We start from the raw sequence: 19,836 nt of genomic DNA, 5'->3' as shown, positions 1-19,836 counted from the left end.
TGTGAAAACTGAAGCCAAGTCACAGAGGTCCAGAGATGGAGAAATGGGAGTTTGGCCCCATGCATGTCCCTCCCGCCCTCCCCACCCCAGTGTGGTCTGGGAGACTCTCTTCTGCTGGGTTATGTAAGGCCAGTAACAACTGGCCAACTCGAGGGCGTTTGCTGAATCCTCCAGGAGCTAGCTGAAGGCTAACACCCTTAGTTTCCAGAAACAAAAGGGATGGGAGAGAAAATGGGCCTGGGAGAGGTAGGTTTGAAGGAGGGCAAGACAGAGCACACCTCAGGAGAAGCAGCACCAGAGCCCTCCAAGGTGGGAGTGAAGATAGACGGAACGTGGAAAGCTGGCCAAGAGGGAGGCCCAAGAAGGCGGTAGGCCGTGGGCTATGCTCTTTGAGACGATGGACAGATGGACAGAGACTGCAGCCAGAGTGTTCTACTGGAAATTGTCACCTTTGTCCAGCTTAGCCCAGGCTGGACTCCGCAGCCACACTGTGTGCTTGGAACTGTGAGCAGCCAGCACTCCAGGCCCCTCAGGCCTACTGGTCATAAATTCTGGGGAGTCCAGAAGAGCAACCCTGAGATAAGGTGGGGATGGGGAAGGCCATGACTGCATTCAGGAGAGTTAGTCTCACCATGGCCTGCCCGCTACAGTTCTTATATGCACTGAAGTGTTTATTTTTACCTGGGTAGGCTCAGCTTCTGATCACAGAAATGGCAGGGGCTTTCCATTGGTTTCCATGGAAACATTAAGCAGAGCATCTGATACTCGATCACACAAGACTAGGCTGGTAGGACTCTTTCTGGAATTATTTTGCTATTTTTACCCAGGAAGATGGTCCCACCTGCATTTTTACCACTGCCCTCTTGTATGGTAGAGGGGAAGGGCAGTTCAGGGGGGCCAGGGAAAAGGCAAACACTTGCAGAAGCCTCTTGGTTTCCATTTTGAAGCCCTAGTGTCCCTCAGTGAGGTCCCAGGAGCCCGAGCTCTGGTTCCAGCCTTCCCCAGCCGCAGAGCCACCTGCTGGCTCCCCCCAGAGCAGCCAGCCTGTCGTCCAGGAGTCCCTGGGGTACCACAGGGCATGTAGGCCAAGGGACAAGCTATCACATGCACACGAGTGTGTTCAGTTTCACTTTTACAGAATAGAGGCTCTGACTTCCTTACAAGGCAGGGGAGGGTGGTGCTGAAGGGCTTGACTCTCGTGTTAGAAAGGAAGGCGCTGATGCACGTGTACATGTGAGAAGTGGTTTTATTCCAAGTGTGTGTTTCATAAAGACAAAGTCCTGGAGGACAGCTAGTGGCACATGCTTTGGTCAAGAAGAGGAAAAGCAAAACCAGAATAGGGCTGAGTCCCACAAATGACAGCTGACAAGCGCTGAGTCTGGTCTGACCATAGGAAAGGAGGGAGACTCTAAATCTCTCTGAACAGCAGTCGTCTTACATTCAACGAGAGAAGCCCTCGCTCCCCATCCCCACAGGTCCACACTAACCACCGGGGTGGACACGCACAGTGGTGATGACAGAGGATGGAACATCACAACAGGGGACAGAAGTGTGGCCCCCATGCTGATGAGCCCACAGGGTGTGCTCTGAGGCCCAGGAGCACGCTGAGAGGACCCCAAGGAGCCAGGAGGTGAGAGGAAACCACTGAGAACCCTCCAGAGTGGGTGCTGTGGACTAGGGACCCTTGGCTTCTGGCCCCAGGGACTGCATGGAGGATGCAGCCGGCAGCAGTTTAGGCACCAGGGAGGGAGATGGGCACGGAGCTCAGGTGGATGGTAGCTCCAATCCAGACCAGACGTTCAGACCCTTTGGGGATCAGGGACGTCTGTAAGAAGCCAGGGAAATCTATGGACCCCCTCCCCAGGAAAATGCATATATGTATACACATACACACGCACTACTTGGGGGACAGTTTCGGGAGATGCCTAGGCCCTTTGGAATCCATGAACTCCCTAGGGGTCCTGAGCTGGTTTGCTTTGTGGGAGGAGGGCTCTCAGGGGTCCCGGTACCACCAGTCTTTCGCCCAAGATCTCACAGCCTGAGCCAGTGGGGAGGAGGAAGAGGAATATAAGGAATAACAGAAGTGGTGCCAAGACCAGGCCCTAGGGAGGGGGAAAGAGGCCCAGTACCTGTGAGGAGAAACTGGGAGCTCTGTGCAGACAGGAGCCCCCAGCCCACCTCCCCCCTGCAGTGACCCACCCTCCTGTAGTGGGAGGGGTGAGGATGAGGCCTAGGCCGGATGACACAGGGAGTGTCACTGCTCCAGAGAGGAGGTCCCGTTCTCACTGGCCACCCTGACTCCATAATGCTGTATTTACAGAGGCAAAGGCTTTTGAGAAAGCAGGTGCTAAAAGCTATGGCCGAGGATGGGGCTGCTCAGTGGCGTATGGTAGCTGCCTGTCCTTATGGGGCACTCAAGGCGGGCCCCGGCAGGGGCACAGGGTCCCAGCCGGTCATTAAGGCCCAAGGGAGAGGCCTTGGCCTGACATGGCTAAACAGATGTGGGGTCTGTTTAAGAAACTCTGTCCCAAGGCTGCCCCTGAGATTGCCCTGCAGCACGTGGGGACCAGCGCACAGGACCGGAGGCACACGGCAGCATGGGAGGACCAGGGCCCAGGAAGAGACCCACTCTTTGGGTGCTTTGCTGTTCTTCTGTCCATGTCCTTCTACAAATCACCCATTCTTTGCCCCAGATCCCATCCCTCCCACACGCAACCCAGCACCTGCCCGGGACAGGCCACTGAACTTCTCAATCCTTTTGATTCTCTGTCGCCTCCACAGGCTGCCCGTCTCTTCCCAGCCTCAGCCTCCCCACCCACACCACCTGACCCCACGTGCAAGCCCCGTGACACAGCGGGGCCCCTGTGTAGGCTTCTGTCTTTGCTCTCTCCAGCCAACAAGGGGAGGGCACCCAAACCAGTGTCTGGGGACAAAGGGTGAGGGCACCTGCCCAGTCTCTGCCCAGCAGCAGTCCAGCGTCCTGACCTTCTCTCCCCGGGCAAGGCCAGGACAGCAGCCAGGGCACCGGGGTACGTTCCCTGAGCCCTCCCTGTACAAGCTTTGGAGCAGGGTGTCTCGTGGCAGGGGTATTTGCTGATGATTCCGGCAGAAATATGAGGAGATGGAAACAGCCCACTTTACACTCCCCCACCCTAACCCCCTTCCAGTCCCAAAGTCTCATGCAAAAGGTACAGGAGGCCCCGGGGCTACCGTCATGTGTGTGGCAACAGCTGCCACTGCTGGGCTGGGGCATCGGCCTGGCACTTGTTGGTCACCAGCTGGGCGGGCTTGGCCTCCAGGCAGAGGCCATTGACTGAATGCTGGATGAAAGAGGCTTTTCTTCTCCATCTCTGGGGGGAGAGTGGGGAAAGAGGGCAATGAGAAAACTGATTAAAAATAGTAATGCTCATACCGTCACTGCATATGTATGTAAAGGGCTCTGTGTATACCTAGGACACACTCCCATTGAAACAGTCTGTGTGTCCCTTACATAAGAGTCTCCCCAACCCTACACAAGCTTTAAGCCATGCCTCCTGACCATTCTTGTTCTGTAGTTTGGCGTGAAGTTACTGTCTAGATCAGAGGCGCATACGCTGAATCTAGCCCAGAGCTATATTTTGTTTGGCCTGCACAAACAACATTTTATTTAACATTTGGTTTAGTTGCCACAGAAAAATGCATTTCCAACTTCCCTTCACACACTTCAATTTCTATTGTGGCACCAGCTGGCTGGGGCTAAGGAGCTGGTCCCTGCCACCGTAAATGGGCTCTGCTCTCAGCTCACCTGAGTCCTACCTGGGCTTCCCTCCCAGCTCCCTGTAAGCACTTGAGTTTGAGTTCTGGACTGGGTGACTCTTTTACTCCGCCGAACAAGATCTCCCCTTCCTGCAGCTCTAAGCTTCTGCCCTGGCCTGTAACTGTGCAGCCAGTTACCTGCACCCTTTAGTGGGAACTGGCCACCATCTCTGTGGAGAGGAAGAATGAGGCCAGTAGGGTGGTGGGGGCACTTGAGTCCCCTACAGAGTCATGAAAGGGCTCCCGGGTCAGTGCCTTCACCTCCTGGGGCCACCTCCCCTTCCCCAAACTCGACAAGAGGGAGAAGAGTTGTTCCTGTAGACATTTTGGAAGTGCCTGGGGGGAGGACAGAGTGTGGTTTGGAATACATATAACAGAGGAGAGGCTGAGACCCAGGATTCAATGCTCAGGGAAGAATAAATAGCAAGATAAGTATATTTTTGTTTGTTTTTTTCCTATTTTCCTCCCATGTATCCATCTCCCTTCTTCCTAAATCTATCCACCTTGTGCTCCCTAAGAAGTGGGGAGTGCTCATGACTACATGGATGGAACCCCGTTCTTATCTGAGCAGCCAGGACAAGGGGGGTGAGCTGCACCCAGCCACAGGGCCAGGGCCAGGGCTGCAGGTGGACATGAGGGGGGCAGAGATGGGAGCCAACTTGGGATGTATACACAGGGTGGAAGGTGCGAGCTGTGGAGCATGGATTCCCCTTGGGGGACGGGCTGAGAACCAACCTCTCTGGCCTACGTGTCCCCAGCAGAGAGGGGTTCCTGACCTAAAGGTCAGGGGTAATGGATGAGACAGGGCCTTCGGTCCCTTTGAAACTCACAGCATCCTACTGCCTCGTGTTCTTCTAGTCTCTGACCTCTTGAGAGGGGCTGGCCATACTCTCCCCAGCTGGGCATTGCTGGACCATGTCCTTCTTTCATCCCTGTGACCAACGTGACCTGCACATTCCCTGGCACAAGCAGGCACCCAAGACAGTTTTGTGAAGAATGAATGCATGAATGAATGACCCAGTCATTAGGAGGTGCTCCCCAAACACAGGATTCTCACTTCCGATGCCATCAGGCAGTCCCAGAGCCTCCCCAACTCACCCAGCCACTCAGCTCTGGGCCTGGACAGAGAAACAGTGCCCCTCACAGGACTCTCCCATCTCCACAGTCTTAGTGCTTGCAGATTCCTCGCAAGGCAGGAAGGGGAGGGAGCCTCCAATTTTATAAGTGAGGAGACTGAGGCTCAGAGAGGTGAGTGGGGCGACCATGCTGGGTCCTGCTGACTCTATCACACTAGTTCTTGTGCACAGGGACCTCTCAGATACCTGACACCCAAGTGACCTTGGAAACAGGGCTGAAGGAGGACCAAGGAGGCAGGCTCAGATGGAGAAGTCACGGGCAGTGGGAGAGCTGCTTATCCTGTCCTCCTGGAGAAGCGGCACAGCTGTCCAGGGTGCTGTTGGGGCCCTGGCAGGACTTGCAGGAGCAGAATGAGTAGGGACAGAGGGTCCTATAAGCCTCTTAGGCTGGGTAAGCAAGAAAGGGAAAAATGGGTACTTCAGTCCCAGATGAGAAGTATTTGAACAGTGCCTGCCTTGGGAGCTACTTCCTAGCTCCGGCCTCAACAAGGAGTGGGTGGGAGTGGGCTCAAGGCTTGACCCTCAGAGTCTTGAGGGTCCAGGTCTTGGGGAGTCTGAGGACCCTCTTACTGCAGGGAACGGTCCGAGGGCAGGCAGCCTGGGAGAGGGCAGGACCAGCTGCACCCACCCCATCCCCCGCCAATCAGAAAGTGCTTCAGAAGTATCCAGTGGGCCCAGCAAGTAGGCCTTGGCACACAAATCTCTCAGCTGTGTATGTGTGCACATGCACGCACGTACACACACACACACACACACACACACACACACACACACACACACACACTCTGCAGGGTGGGGATGGAGCTGCTTTTCCAGAATGGAATAGCAAACTGGCAGGCATCACTACAGAGCTGACGCAGGCAAACAGAACAGGGTGGAAAGAGAACCCTGCAGGCCAAATCAGAGAGACAGGTGGCCCCCTCGCCTTCTGTGCTGCCTGGCAGGCTGGCCAGGGTCAGGCACAGGGAGGGCTACTGAGGAGGGGAGGGCAGAGGAAGAGCTGGAGCAGACCTCTGGCCTTTGTGTCCCATCCCTGGGCAGAGGAGCAGCCCTTCCAGATGGGACATAAGTGGCATAGCAGGGAGGCAGGCTGCTCCGTCACTGGCTGCTTTGTACCCTAAGTAAGTAACTTCCTCTCTCTGAGCATCAGTTTCTTCCTCGATAGGTGGGCCTCACCTGTCTCCCAGGATTAACAGAGACAGGGTTGATGAGAGTGTTTGACAAATGGAAAACGCAGTGAGGCTCACGTGAGGCTGGCATGACAGCTTGGAAATCACTGTATCTGGATCTCAGTTTCCTCAGTCAGCCAGCAGTCAAGAAATATTTATTGAGCATCTATTATGTGCTGGGTTAAGACTTTGGGCTTAGGGGGTCACACTGACCTGGGTTTGAATCCCAGCTCCACCCCTTCCCAGTTGTGTGGTCTGACATGCATTTCTTAAATTCAGCAAACCTCAGTATTCTCACCTATAAAATGGGGATAGTAGTAAGGCCCACACTGCTCGATTGCTGGGAGGAGTAAATGAGATGATCTATGTAAATCTCCTAACACAGGCTCTGCTCTTGGTAAAAAGCTAACACCTTTTGGCTGTGGTGGTTGTCAGGGGCTAGGGACAGTGTCGACAGACAGATGGTCCCTGCCCTGATGCAGCTCCCAGGCTGGCAGGAAGGACATTTAACTAACATTTACGTGAAGGAGTACTTTCTCATAAGTAAAATAATAGACTTGACCTAGATATTTACTTAGGCCCACACTGGTCCTCACAGTGGAGGGTTTATTTGAGTCTGTGTTTCATCCTGGGGCTCCCCAGCCAGGGGCTGCCACCCCACTGTGTGTCCCCTGGGGCTGCTGGCCATTTGGGCCAAGGGCAAGGAGGCTTACCTGCCTGCCTTCTCTTGGGTTACATGCCTGCAGTAAGACCGGTGTCCCGGGGGAGAGGGAGACGGAGGTGGAGGAGGCCGTCAGGCACTTCCCCTGCTGCTGGATGAGGTGATCGCTGAACAGCCACGCCTGCGAGATAGGGACCGAAGGCCAAGTCAAAAAGGACGATGACGGATGGATAGATGGGTAGATAAGTGGTGGAGCAAATATACTGTATATTTTGGTAGAATTTTCTGTAAATAATAGGGGTAGGTGTGTAGGTATTCCCTGTACAATTCTTTCAACTTTTCTAGATGTTTAAAAATTTTCATAATAAAACATTGGGGTGTGGGGAGCTTAGCTGGAGCTGGCCAGAGGGCAACCGAAGATGTACCAAAGGATGCTGGGGATGGGGGAAAAGACATGGGATCAGGGCAGCCAGAAGCTTTCTCACACCGGGACTCCCCATGACCTGCTCTAGTTTTGACGTGGACACGACACTTGTATGTTGCACACGTGTGGCCACAGAGGAGTCCTGTAGACCCTGCTGCCCGACATACGAACGGACCACAGCTGCATACCAGGAGAGAGCTGGGAGTTGTTTGGGCAGCATTTCTCCCTCTGCAAGGAGACAGTGGGTGGTGCATAGAGGGCAACTGTGTGACAGGCTAGAAAGGGGATGGGAATGTGGCAGGAACAGACCCAAGGAGCAGAATGGGAGGGGACAGCTGGCAGGGTCCTGGGAAAGTGGGTTTGTGAAAGATGTAGGCAGAAAGAAGCTGAGAATGAGCAGAGGAAAGCCCCTCAGCCCACTCTGGGGCCTAAGCCACTTACCTGAGGCGCTGGGGGATGCTTGGCAGACCCTCTGCAGACCCCCACTCCAAGCAGGAAGTTCCCAGCAGTGTCCTGGCCCTGGGATTCTAAGCAGTTAACCCCCTGCTTAATAATGCCAGGGAGCACTTCCTTTACCGGGACCCTGAGACAAAAGGCAGCGGTCAGGCTTGTCCTCTGCCTCCCTGGGCTTACACGCTCACCTAGAGGGCAGTCCCAGGCAGCTCCTGGGGCACCAAGGTCTCTGCAGGGGGTGGGGAAGGCAGGCCTAGCTGGTGGGGATTCCTCTGGGAAGATGGTCGAGGTCCCAGTCAGTTCTGAGCAGCTCCAGGAGTCCAAGGGACTGCCCTGGAGGCCAGGCCTGAGAGGACCCTGGGGGAAGAGCTCAGGCCAGAAACCCAGGACTCCCCAGTCCTACTAAACGTAATGCATTAGAAGTTGCTGAGACCAGCTGCGGAACTCTGATCTGCATGAGGGGCACGGCCGTGGCAGGATTGCAGGCAGGCCGAGGAAGGGAAAGCGCTCTTCCTTTAGCTTCCTCAGTCTCCCCACTGACCACCTGTAAGTGTGGGCCCATTATCACGATCCCCTGTTTGGAAAAGAGTTGGTATCATTTGGGCCAACAGATCTCCTTTCTATCCAACAATCTGATCCACTCCTGAGAACTGAGGCAGAACATGAACGAGTGGACGGGGGACGAGTAACCTGGATGTGAATGAAGCGTGTGGTTTCTATCTTAACAACAAAAAATCGTTTCTTTTTTTTAACTTTCACACAGTGACAGAACAAATAGATGACTTAAGCTCCTGATTTAACATAGCTGGTTTTATCCACTCTCTTGCTTTGGGATCGATTGATCCAGTTTTCTGATAGTTATAAAATCCTTCTTCCTGTTGGTCCTCGGCGGATGGCGTGGGCCATTCTGCATGGGGGCTGGGGTGAGGAGAGAAAGGGCATGTTCTCGGTACCCCAACACCTCCTCCGGGCTTCCCAGCTCCGGCCTGAGGCCTAAAGTCTATGGCTCCATCCAAATGTTGTATGACCTCTGACAGAATGAAAAGAAATGACTTTTTCCCTCAGAAATGACATGTCTAAATGAAACTGTCCCCTTAAAAGTGGTCACTTGAGGAAGTTGTTCATTTATTACAGTTCCATAAATTACCATTCTTCCCTTCCCAGCTATCATCTGGGGAGCTTGGGGTTATCCAGGCCACCAGCTTTCTTCCGAGGATGATGCCTTCGCTCAAATTGTTTTGTAACTCCTTAGAAATTGTTCCCAGCATCAGTTTCTTCTTGTCACTTGTTTCAGTCTTGTCACATTGTATTCAGGACCCAGGATTATATTATCTGGGTTAATCATCTAGTTTATTTATTGTTCTTGGTTACAATATAACTATGGCTGTTTTCCAAAAATCAAATCAGCCCTCGAATGACAAAGACTTGCCCCTTTCAAGGATATGCCGGCCCTGAGGAGTGAAATGTTCTGGAAAGCCATGGCAGCACCCTCAGGAGAAAGTTGGCAGCAGTGAGACACTGTGTTCCCCAAGGTGACAGTTACAGAAGAGACAATGTTAATTGCGAAGGTATTACTGAGGCTTATTGCCTATGTAATCTATTCAATTAAAAGGATTTATTGAGTGCCCATTCTGTGACAGACACTGTTCTAGAGGCTGTGACCAAAACAGGTAAACACCTCTACTCTCATGGAGCTTACTGTCAAATGCAGGGAGGTGACCACAAAATTAACTGGCCAAATGTATGGTAGATGATGACAAGGGCAACAGAGGAAAACAGAGCAGGAATGTAGGGGACGGGGTGGCCTGCAAGTTTAGAGGGTTCAGGGGCGGTCTCTCCGGGAAGGGGACATTTGAGCAAGACCTGAAGGAGGTGAGAAAATGAGCCATGTGGATATAGCCAAGACACTGAAAAGGATTTTCAGATAAGAAAAAAAAGAATCCTCTCCGCCCCACTGCGGGCATTATAGCTGGTCACCCACTGTCCTGTTTTATACACACACATTCGCTCGCACCACAGCTCTAGTGCAAAGGCCATTTGCAGGTTGCTTCCTCATTTGCTATAGCAAACATTTCCCCACACTTTTTCGCAGTCTTTATGATTATAATATTAATAGGCACATAATATTTGTTTAGATTGGTGTATAGTGATTCCTGAGACCCAGCCCCTATTGGTGGTGGTTTCTCGATATTTTTCCCAGCAGCAGAGAAGCCTACAGTGAATATCTACTTGTCAACAGTTTTTTCAAAATTTTTATTTGGTTGCTTCATTTCCTTAGGATAAACTCCCAGAAGGGAGAGAACAGAGTCAAAGGGGATGATGATTTCTGTGGCCTTTGCTACATAATGCAGTGTTATTTTCCTAAGGGGACAATGTCTATTTCTAGCTCAACGACCCAGTCTGTTAAAAATTTGGTTCCTGCTACAGGTCATTTTTAACTCCTGATAATGTCCTCCTGGTTCCCCCAGAGTCTTTCACATGAAGATAAACACCAATAGCTAGAAAGAGCCAGACTGCATAGGACAGGGAGATCTCAGTGTGGGAGGGTTGGGAGGATCCCCCCCAAGGCCAGACACAAAGCTGAGGGCTGCACTCACGTGAGCTCTGGGTAGACGTTATCCAGGTACCAGCGGAAGGACTTGCAGTTCATCTTCTTCCTCTGCTCGATCCTCGTGGCCACACTGAAAGAGGAGGCCCAGCTCAGGCTTTGGCCAGCAGGTGAGGAAGAAGCCCCAGGGACGATGGCAAGGGCCCTTTCCAGGCCCCAGGAAGCCGGTCCCCTCTTCCACCCAGCCCAGGAGGGCCAGAACCAGGAGGCTGGTTCTGAGCCTGCCCTTCAGCCTCGGCCACCTGCCTGACGTCATTCTCTGACCTGCAAGTTCACCACAGGTCTCCTGGCCATTCCTCATTCCTCTCCTCAGATTCCCGCTTCCCCTTTCAGGATCAGCCGAGCCGGCAGGCGGCCATGCTTTCCTCTCCTCCTCACTCCGTGGGACCTCAGTTAGCATGCCACTACCTGCTCCTTATTGCCACAGGGAGCAGACCCTAAATGAACTCGATGTCTTCCTTTGCTGCATCGCAGTTTAGCAGAAAGGGGTCTAACAACAAGAACAGGTCTTAAAGGTCTTTCAGGAATACTGCAAATCAGAACCATCGGGTGTATCGGTGGATACCGCAGTTTGAGCTCCTCACCTTCCTCAGCGACACTGACTATAATGGCCACTGACAGAGGCCCTTCCCTGCCTCTCTGAGCCTCAGTTTCTTCTCCAGTAAACTGAAGACATGACCGCCTACCTCAGAAGGTTTTTGTGAGAATCAGATACATTAAGGGACATAAGTGCCTGGCACAGGGTAGGTCCTCAGTAAATGTGAAGTCCCCACTAAAAGAAATAGTGACATAACTTGTGTTTTGTTTTTTTTAGGGGATTAGTATGAGTAAATAGAGGAGGGAAGATTCATTGATGATCATCATAATGTTTTGAACTTTTCTGACCACAATCTTAAGTAAGAAATAAATACGTCTTACACTGTGATCGAGTTTACCCACGTACGTATGCGTATGTAGGCAGACACACATATACGTATAACTGAAATAAGAGTTTCACTGCAACTAACTGTTATTTTCTATTCTGTTCTGTACTAATTTATACGGTTCTAGTTCTCTCTTCATCACTTTTTAAAAAGCTGGTCACAACCCACTAAATTGATTTCATTACCAATCTGCATTTTGAAAATGCCTCACTAGACTGTACTCATAACAGTCCGGGACAGGAAAATAGGCTAACAGATCACAGCCAGAATTTGAACAACAGGGAGCGGAGGCAAAACCCCAAGTGTTTTCTGCAGGCAGCTCATCCCTAAGTGCTCCCGCAGATGTCCCTTTCCCTGCAGGCAGCTGGAGAACAGAAACTTTTTCATAAATGAGTCTCTCTGGTTATGTCTCCCCACGGGGCTGCACGCCCTCATGGACCAGGGCCCTGTCTTCTCACTGCACACGCAGGCCGGCTCCACAGAGCCCAGTGGGTAGGGCTTAGTTACCAAGGAGACAGCGAGCGCCTCCCTGGTGCACAAAGCATTTTGTATTCTGCTAAGGCTGTGCTAGCGTGGGTGAAGGGAGGAAACAGGTTGTTGGAGGGGCCCACCTGCCAAAGGCCTTCCCGATGGCCGAGGGCCGAGCCTCATAGTAATACTGCTTGTATTCGTCCATCCACACCTCTGCAGTCCGCTTGGTATTCCTAAAAGGAGAGGAAGGAGCAAAAGAAGGTCACGGGGTGGGGGTGGGGGGGGACAGAGGTAGGGTTAGGATCAAGGTCAGCTCTGTTTATGGATGAGAATGTGGGGCGATGAAAATCTCAGGAGTGTATGCAGAACAAGACTGACTGGGGTGGTATAAGTGAGTACAATCTTTGTGGAGGACAATCTGTCCATATCTGTCAACTTTGTAGGTATGTATACTCCTTGACGCTCCACTTCCAGGAATCTATTCTACCGATAGACTTGCACGTGGGCAATAAGGACATTTGTTCAAGAATATTTGTTTAATAAAACATTGGCAACAACCTAAATGTCTATCAATAGAGGATAATGAACTACTTCCGTGTGATGGAATACTAGGCAACCTTGAAACACAACGCCATGGTTCATAGGTACTGACACGGAAGGGTGTCTAGGATTTGGTGTGGAGTGGCAGAGAAGCCTGCTGCAGAAAAAACACATAGCATGACCCCATTTATATAAAAACACAAACACAAACTCGTGGTGTGTGCATCTTTTTATATGCATACACTATATATGAAAATGTATTGAAAGGCCTGTGGCTGGGGACATGAATGGGCAGACACTGACCAAGTCAGGGTCAGGACATGACATCCGTGACCAGTACTTGGTTCCCAGTGAGTGGACGGCAGCTCCCAATTGGTCATTTGGCCAGTTTTCCAAGACCCTCAAGGACCACAACAGTCAAGGCAAGGGAGACCTGGTGGCAACACTTCCAACCTCACCTCTGAAAGTACCTGGAATCCAGAATGGAAGAACTGAGATGGGGGAAATGGGAAAACAGGCCCCGAGCAGCGGGTGGCTGCCCAAAGTCACATGAATAAGTGACAGAGCTGAGTCTAGAGCCCTGCTGTGCTGGCTCCTAGGCTGGTAATCTTGGTGCTGCGACCTACCTGATGTAGGTGAGCGCGTTGCCCTCAGGGAAGTTGTAGGGGTGCCGCTTCCGGAAGACATGGCCCACCCGGCTGCAGGGCACGATCTCCAAGCTCCCACCGCACATCCACACCCTGAAGGAGAGCTCTGCAGGAGATGGCAGCGTCAGCAGGGGAAAGAGCCCCTTGGCAAGTCCCACCGAAGGAAGGTGAGAAGCGGCTGGCTTCCCTTCCCTTTGGTGTCTCATTAGAGGCACATGCGGGGGTGGGAGCTCCTGGGCCTGTTATGTGGGTGCACCCGCTCCTGGCCTGCGCTCCTGACTGCTTACCCCACGCCTATGCACACGCACCCCACTCCACATACCACTGACACATCACACGTACCCTCCACACACACACCCCACACACATCCCCCCTATCTGAGCCCTGGGAGAGCAGTGGGGAAAACTTTGAAGGAACACCAAAATCATGAGTAGAAGGAAAATTGAATCAGATGGCAGCATCATTTCTAGCCTCTGCCCAGAAAGCCTGTCCAGACATGAGCTAAGGAAGAACACATTTGCTCATCGGCCAGTTCTGGGCACTCGCGAGGTTGGAAAACCAGCCACCAACCAAGCCACGGGCTGCTCCAGCTGGCATCCTCCTGGCCGCCTCCTGGCCTCCCTCTTGGCCCAGGGGTCTGCAATGACAGGCTGCCATCAGTCCCTTGAGACATGCTTCCTTTTGATGGTGGTGGTGGAGCTGAACAAGCTTTCGCAGATGACTGTGGTCCCCAGTAGTGTTGGGAGATGAAAAAAGTGGCCATTCTGCTTTCCAGAAAGTGACATCACGCGTTACCCACTCTGTTCTCCATTCAGCAATCGTCACTTCTGGCAAGACCCACATTGGCAACTGGCTGAACCTCACATAACTGTCCTCTGGTTTCCTACTTTCGTTCATATTAACCCTCCAGTTGGACACCATGTGACATTAAAACACCCCCTTCCTTTCCCAGAAAATCCATACCTCTTGGTTTTATCTGTTTTTAATTTTTAATAAGCAAGACCATTCTGTCATGAATTCCCTTGGTCTCTTGATCCCTCTTGCCACTCCCCGGTTGACCGTAAGGACACTCGTGTTTCTGGCCAGGCCTGGGGCTCTCACCTGGTGCAGCTGCCTCCCAGTGACCAGCAAAGTGGGGGGGTGAAGGCGCAGGACTAACACCTTCATTCTGGCCAGCCTATATGCACTGGGGGACTTCTAGATGTGGTCCATCTAGAATGTCCGGGACTGGACATTCAGCATATCTGGCCCCACAGGCACGGTTGCCTGTGTTACTGGGCTTCTCTAAGTCTTACTGTAAACTGCCAGGTCAGAGCAGTTCTTCTGGTCAGAGCTCTGCAGCTGGCTCAGCAACGGATATTTAGAACTAGTGACAGACCTGGGGACAGAAGGTCTGCATTCTGCTTCCATTTCTGCCAGATTAACTTCGTCATGCTAGTTGTCACTTTGTCTCATCCAGCACATGTTGTCTGTCCACAACTATTATTACGCTCGTTAGTATTAATATGGCAATAACAATAGCAGTAGTTATCATCCATTTCTGAGCACTTAACTGTGTGCCATGCTCTTTATATCTGATGTTTCATTCTCAGAGCAACCATGTGAAGTCGGTATTATTATCCCCACATTTTTCATAAGGACTGTAGAGCCCGAAGATGTTAAATAACCTCGCGAAGGCCACCCAAATACTCAGTTGAAGAATTGCAACCTAAGCCTCACACTTTGTCCCGCAAGCTGCACTGTTAGAACAAGATTCTTTAGTTAATTCAGCAAAATATTCCTGAGCACCTTTTGACTGTGTGTCACACAGTGTTCTAGAATCCAGGACATGCTAGTGGGACGTTAAGAACTCAGTACAATCAGAAACAAAGATACAGGTAGATAAGAAAATGGGTAGGATCCATAGTGTATCAGCTGGTAATAAGTACAACGGAGAAAAACGAAGCTGACAGGGGTCAGAAGAGGGCAAGTAGAGCTGGGCAGAGGGCTATCCTGTCAACTAGGCTGATCAGGGAAGTTCTCACTGAAAGGGGAAATTTGAAGGAGGTGAGGAATCAAGTCGTGTGGCTCTCAGGGGGAGAGCATTGCAGCAGAGGGGTTAGCAAGGGCAAAGACCCAGAGGTAAGAGCATGGCTGGCAAGTTGAAGGCTCAGCAAGGAGGCCAGGCGGCCTGAGCAGAGTGAGGCAGGGCTGAGCTGGTGGTTGTCTTATGGGGGAAGGGCAGATGACTTGAGGACTTTGGGTTTTGCTCTGAGTGATGCAGGAGACCTGGCAGGGTCTTGAGCAGCAGCATAACATGATCTGACTATGTTTTGAAAGGATCCTTAGTGTGACTGACTCCCAAGGTTTTCACATTCGCCATCCCCACTCCAGGTACCCTCTGGGCTCCTTGAGTTTGGCTTTCCGGAGGGACACAGAAATAAGTCTCAGTGTGGGCATCTCCCTTTCTTCACCAAAGAAACAAAATCAAAGGCCCAAACCCACCAGCGTCAGCAGTCTCTCGGCTCAAAATATGGCCAGCCTAGAAATGTCTTTGAATTTCTTCAAGAAACAAAACCCTCTCCGGAACCACTCCACCGTTCACCTTTCAAACCCCCCAACTACTGAGCCCTTGCCTCAGGCAGAGTTTGAAGTTAGCTATTTGATCATTCACTTGTTTTTCTGTCAGTCCCAAGCCTAAAAAAAAGAGAGAGAGAGAGAAGAAAAAGAGAAAAGACCTCTGGATGCAAGAGAGACCCTTCGTTTCCCAGTCTTCTAATTCTTTACAGGAAACTGTCTTTGCTAAAGCTCCCTTCAGGCTGAGGCTGCGGACACAAAGGCTGTCACTTAGGCCTAAAACACATCAAAAGAGGTCAGAATGGAAGGGTCACTGCACCCCTGTCCCAAATTTACTCATCTAGATGCCTGCCTGGAAACGGTTTCCAAGAGTAATTTACAAAGGGGAGAAAAATCCCATGCCTATTTCCACTCTGACTGGTTGTGAGTTGGGATCAGGCCTGTTTTCGGCCCTACTACTCATCTGTGTCTTGTTCAGGGAAGGAGAAGAAAGACCTACTCCTCACATCTCAGAAACACAGAATTTGACTTAGGTTACACATCACAACACTTATGTGGCTCTGGTCAAGGCACTGCATACACCTGCTAGATGTGCAGTTTCCTGACTGAAATCAGGATGGCAGCATCCATCTCAGTTTTTCCATCTGTCAAATGGGTGAGATGCCACCAGCCCTATTTACTTCGACAGAAACCTGATGAGGATGAAAAAGGAAACAGTGGGAAAGGGCTCTCTCCGTTAAGGACTGGGTCCCCCGTGAGAGCAAGAACAGGCCTCTGTATTTACAGGCCCTGAAGTACCTGCCCCGGCTCCTGGAGACCTGTGGGATCCCTTCTCCACCCTACTCCTGTGTGGGCTGCACCACTGCGCTTCCTTCCTGCGGGGACAGGTTCAGCCAGCAGAGGCACCAGCAGGAGATCAGAGGTGGGAGAGTGGGGATGGGTGTTTATCCCACAGTACCCTCCGCCAGGGCACTGTGGGCTGGCTGCACATGCCCCGAGACCACAGCTCCTGTCAGGGGGCATTCCGTCCCCATCTTTCAGACCTAGGGGTGGCGACACCTCCCAGCAGTCACCAGCCTAGCCAGTACCACACTGTTTCTTGTGGTTCCTTCTATCTTGCCCACACCCTGGAAAAAATAAGCCCTTTAATAAACCCCCTTACATTACTCACGTCAGGTGTTCCATCTGTATCTGGCCTTTATCTCACCAGAAAATCTGGGAAATGACTGGCTCTTCCCTTTCCTTCTGGGGCTAGACAGTTCCTATGGCTTCAGAAGCAGTGATAATGGCCGCCAGCGCTGTACCATGTATTTCAGCTCATCATGTCACTTAGTACTCATAAGAGCCTTTTGAGGAAACTGAGGTTTCGGGAGGCTTTAACTGGGCCCAGGGCCAAACACCTTGTAGGTAGTAGGGCCAGGATTTGTACCCAGACCCCCTTGCTTACATTTAACTCGTACCCTCAACTGCACGCATTCCCAGCCTTTCTGGTAAGGAAGCAACCACGTGTTTAAGCTGTGGTCCACGTCACTGTTTCTGTCTTCTTCCACATACATGTCTAGCCATGTGGCCACAGGCTCCCCAACCAGCTAATTCTCTTTGTTTACAAGCTGTGTGGCACAGGACAAATTACGTCATCTCTCTGTGCCATAGTTTCTTTGTCAGTAAAATGGAGCTAGATAACTGTACTTAATTCCCTCAGAGGGGCACTGTGAGGATTAAGTCCTTAGAACAGGGTCTTGCGCATAGAAAGTGTTCAGAGTTACCCATTATCATTATTGTTGTTGTTGCTATTATATTTCCCAACTTACCAAAATTCTCTCCCCCCCAGATGTCCATCTGGGCATCATACTTTCCCAAGTGGTTAAACCAGGACTTGTCAATCACAAAGATTCCTCCAGCTATGACAGGTGTCCTGGGAGCAAGGAGAGGACAGAAGCAACAGGTGAGCTTAAGAAGCTGGAAGCCCCTCTAGATGGCCCTAGGATCCCAAGCCATTTGCCCCAGCACCCCCGACTTGCAGTCACTGGGGTAGGGTGTCTGGCCAGCATCCTGGCCTCTGTCTTCTATGTCCCTGGGGCCCAGAATATGAGCACTTAGATTGTGTACCCTCGGGAGCATCAGCCACTGAAACTGCTCCCCAGCCGCCTCCCCGGCCCCTGACCCAGGGAAGGAAGGGCTTTCCCCAGAGCTCACAGCAGCCCTGACCTTATGGGCTTGGTGGGGTCTGTCCGGATAATCTTCTGCTCCAGCGGGATCTGCTCCCACTTGAAATGCAGGCTCCAGTCGAATCCTATGGGACAGAGCAGGGTGAGGATGGGGCTCAGGGCAGAGCCCACTGGGTGCTGTTGCCGCCTCACTCTGCTACCCCTCAGAGTCTTCCTTGATCCAAGTCCAACTCACAAAGGGCCCTGGGCAATTCACGCAGTCATTCCTTCATTCAGAATGAGACAGGTCCCTGCCCTTGTGGAGTTACACTCTACTAGATAAGACAGAAACTACAAAGATAAATCAATGAATGGACATGTCACTTGAGGATAAAAAGTGCTAAATAAGAAAATAAAGGAGGAGTGTCCATTCTAGTAAGGGCAGTCAGAAATGGTTCTCTGATGAGGTGACATTTAAGTAAAGAAATGAATGAATGACTGATCCATGCAGATATCTGGGGAAAAGAAATTCCAGGCAGGGGAAACAGCAAGTGCAAAGGCCCTGAGGTGACTTCCCAAAGGAGAAGTGCCTAGCTCCCTTAAGAATCCCACTCAACCACAAGATCTAATTAACAGTTATGTACATTTATTGGCAGTCTAGTCCTCACATACAAAATCCCCTCTGCCTACTAGCTCCCAGCAATAGATTCTCCTGAGCAGCCTGTCCAATAGAACTTTCTGCCATGATGGACATGGTCTATATCTGCTCTGTCCAATATGGTAGCCACCAGCCACTTGTGGTTACTTAAGTATGGCTAGTGCAACTAAGGAACTGAATTTTAAATTTTATTTAACTTCAATTAATTTACATTTAAATAGCCAAATGTGGCTATTGTCTACATATTAGACAGTACAGTTCTAAAGTTTAGACCAGAGTTGTCCAAAAAAGATACAATATAAGCCCAAAATGCAAGGCACATTTGTAATTTAAATTTTTCTAGTAGCCATATCAAAAAGTAACAAGAACATAGGAAATTAATTTGAATAATACATTTTAAACAAAATATTATCATGTCAACATGTAATCAATATAAAAAATTATTAATGAGATATTTTACATTCTTTCACACTAAATCTTTAAAACCTGATGGGTATTTTATACTTACAGCACATCTCAATTCAGACTAGTCACATGTCAAGAGTGCAATATCCAAACATGGCTCATAGCTGCTGTATTAGACAGCACGGGTCCAGACCATTTCCTGGGGGTCCATGTTAGGAATTCATACAAGGTTGAGGGCACCCCGTCCCTCACCCCCAAGATAGCTGTCACATCATAGTCTTCTGCCAGGCCTTGGCCATGGTCCCTGGGCTGGCAGCATTTGGAAAGGATGTATCAGTATTTGAGGCGGGGGAAAGACTAGCTTGGTGCCACTACTGATGGTGCCAGGAGCCTGCAACTGCTGCCTCTGGCCCTTTGTCCGCAGCCCCAGGGCTCCACGTGATCCCTTTCATTTTCTGGGTCCCATGGACACAATGTTCTCCCAGCCTCTTCCACTCACATCATTTTCTGGAGGTAAGGGGTGGGGTGGGGTGTGGGTGCGGCGTGAGATGCTCTGGCACAGCTGGGAAGAAGGGCACCAAACCAGCGCAGTTGCCTGCTCTCACCTGCCTCCTTCTGGTCTAGAGCCCCTCCCTTGGGAGCAAGACCCACCTCCACGAAGGTCAGCTGATGCAGCAAGGTAGGCAAAATTATCCAAACTGATGACATCAATGATGGGGCTTACCACACGGGTGTGGTCCTAGGGGAGGAAATGTGAGATGGTGTGAGGCCAGGGACCTTTTGAAAAACGGCTCAGCTGCCTGCTCTGGGAGGAAGGGCTCTCCAAGGCATGGGGCACTCGGCATTTGCTGCAGGACAGGTCAGGATCCTGGGAGATTTATCCCCACATCTAAGCTCTTGGAAGTTCCCACTTGGGTCCCATGGACACAATGTTCTCCCAGCCTCTTCCACTCACATCATCATGTTGAGCCCTGCGGGGATCTCACCTCCTCAGTGAAGCTTTCCCTGATTGCCTCAGGCTGAGGGTTTCTTCCTCTTTTAAGCTGCTCTCACACTTACAGTCTAGACAATTCCTGGGACAGTGGATTATATGCTGCCTGAGGTAGTTTTTCCGTGGCTGGTTTGAACTGTTGTTTTACTAGGTGTTGTCTACTTTTGTACATGTCTGGGTTGAGTCTTCCCAACTGGGTCACCAGCAACTTGAGGGCAGGCATCCTGCAATCGCCATGTAACCTGGGTGTTA

General features: G+C 51.2%; 1 protein-coding gene across 1 annotated transcript in view; it reads right to left on the bottom strand.

Annotated features, from left to right (window-relative positions):
• Positions 1–1,228: 1,228 nt before the first annotated feature.
• The window catches only part of GALNT16 (polypeptide N-acetylgalactosaminyltransferase 16), a 75,919-nt gene continuing 57,311 nt past the window's right edge, over positions 1,229–19,836 (bottom strand). Inside the window, exons 8-16 of the mRNA XM_019733558.3 lie at positions 19,245–19,332; positions 17,592–17,676; positions 17,195–17,298; positions 12,807–12,933; positions 11,781–11,873; positions 10,236–10,319; positions 7,627–7,768; positions 6,814–6,942; positions 1,229–3,350 (exon numbers count right to left, since the gene is read on the bottom strand). Coding sequence (XP_019589117.1) covers positions 3,213–3,350; positions 6,814–6,942; positions 7,627–7,768; positions 10,236–10,319; positions 11,781–11,873; positions 12,807–12,933; positions 17,195–17,298; positions 17,592–17,676; positions 19,245–19,332 — 990 coding nt within the window. The 3' untranslated portion in view covers positions 1,229–3,212. The remainder of the gene's footprint in view (positions 3,351–6,813; positions 6,943–7,626; positions 7,769–10,235; positions 10,320–11,780; positions 11,874–12,806; positions 12,934–17,194; positions 17,299–17,591; positions 17,677–19,244; positions 19,333–19,836) is intronic.

The sequence above is a fragment of the Rhinolophus sinicus genome, chromosome 3 (genome assembly GCF_057876585.1).
Source record: "Rhinolophus sinicus isolate RSI-liver-muscle chromosome 3, RSI-T2T, whole genome shotgun sequence".
In the NCBI taxonomy this organism is placed as follows: Eukaryota; Metazoa; Chordata; class Mammalia; order Chiroptera; family Rhinolophidae; genus Rhinolophus; species Rhinolophus sinicus.
Note: the sequence above shows the minus strand (reverse complement) of the source record. Positions and strands in the feature narration are given on the sequence as shown.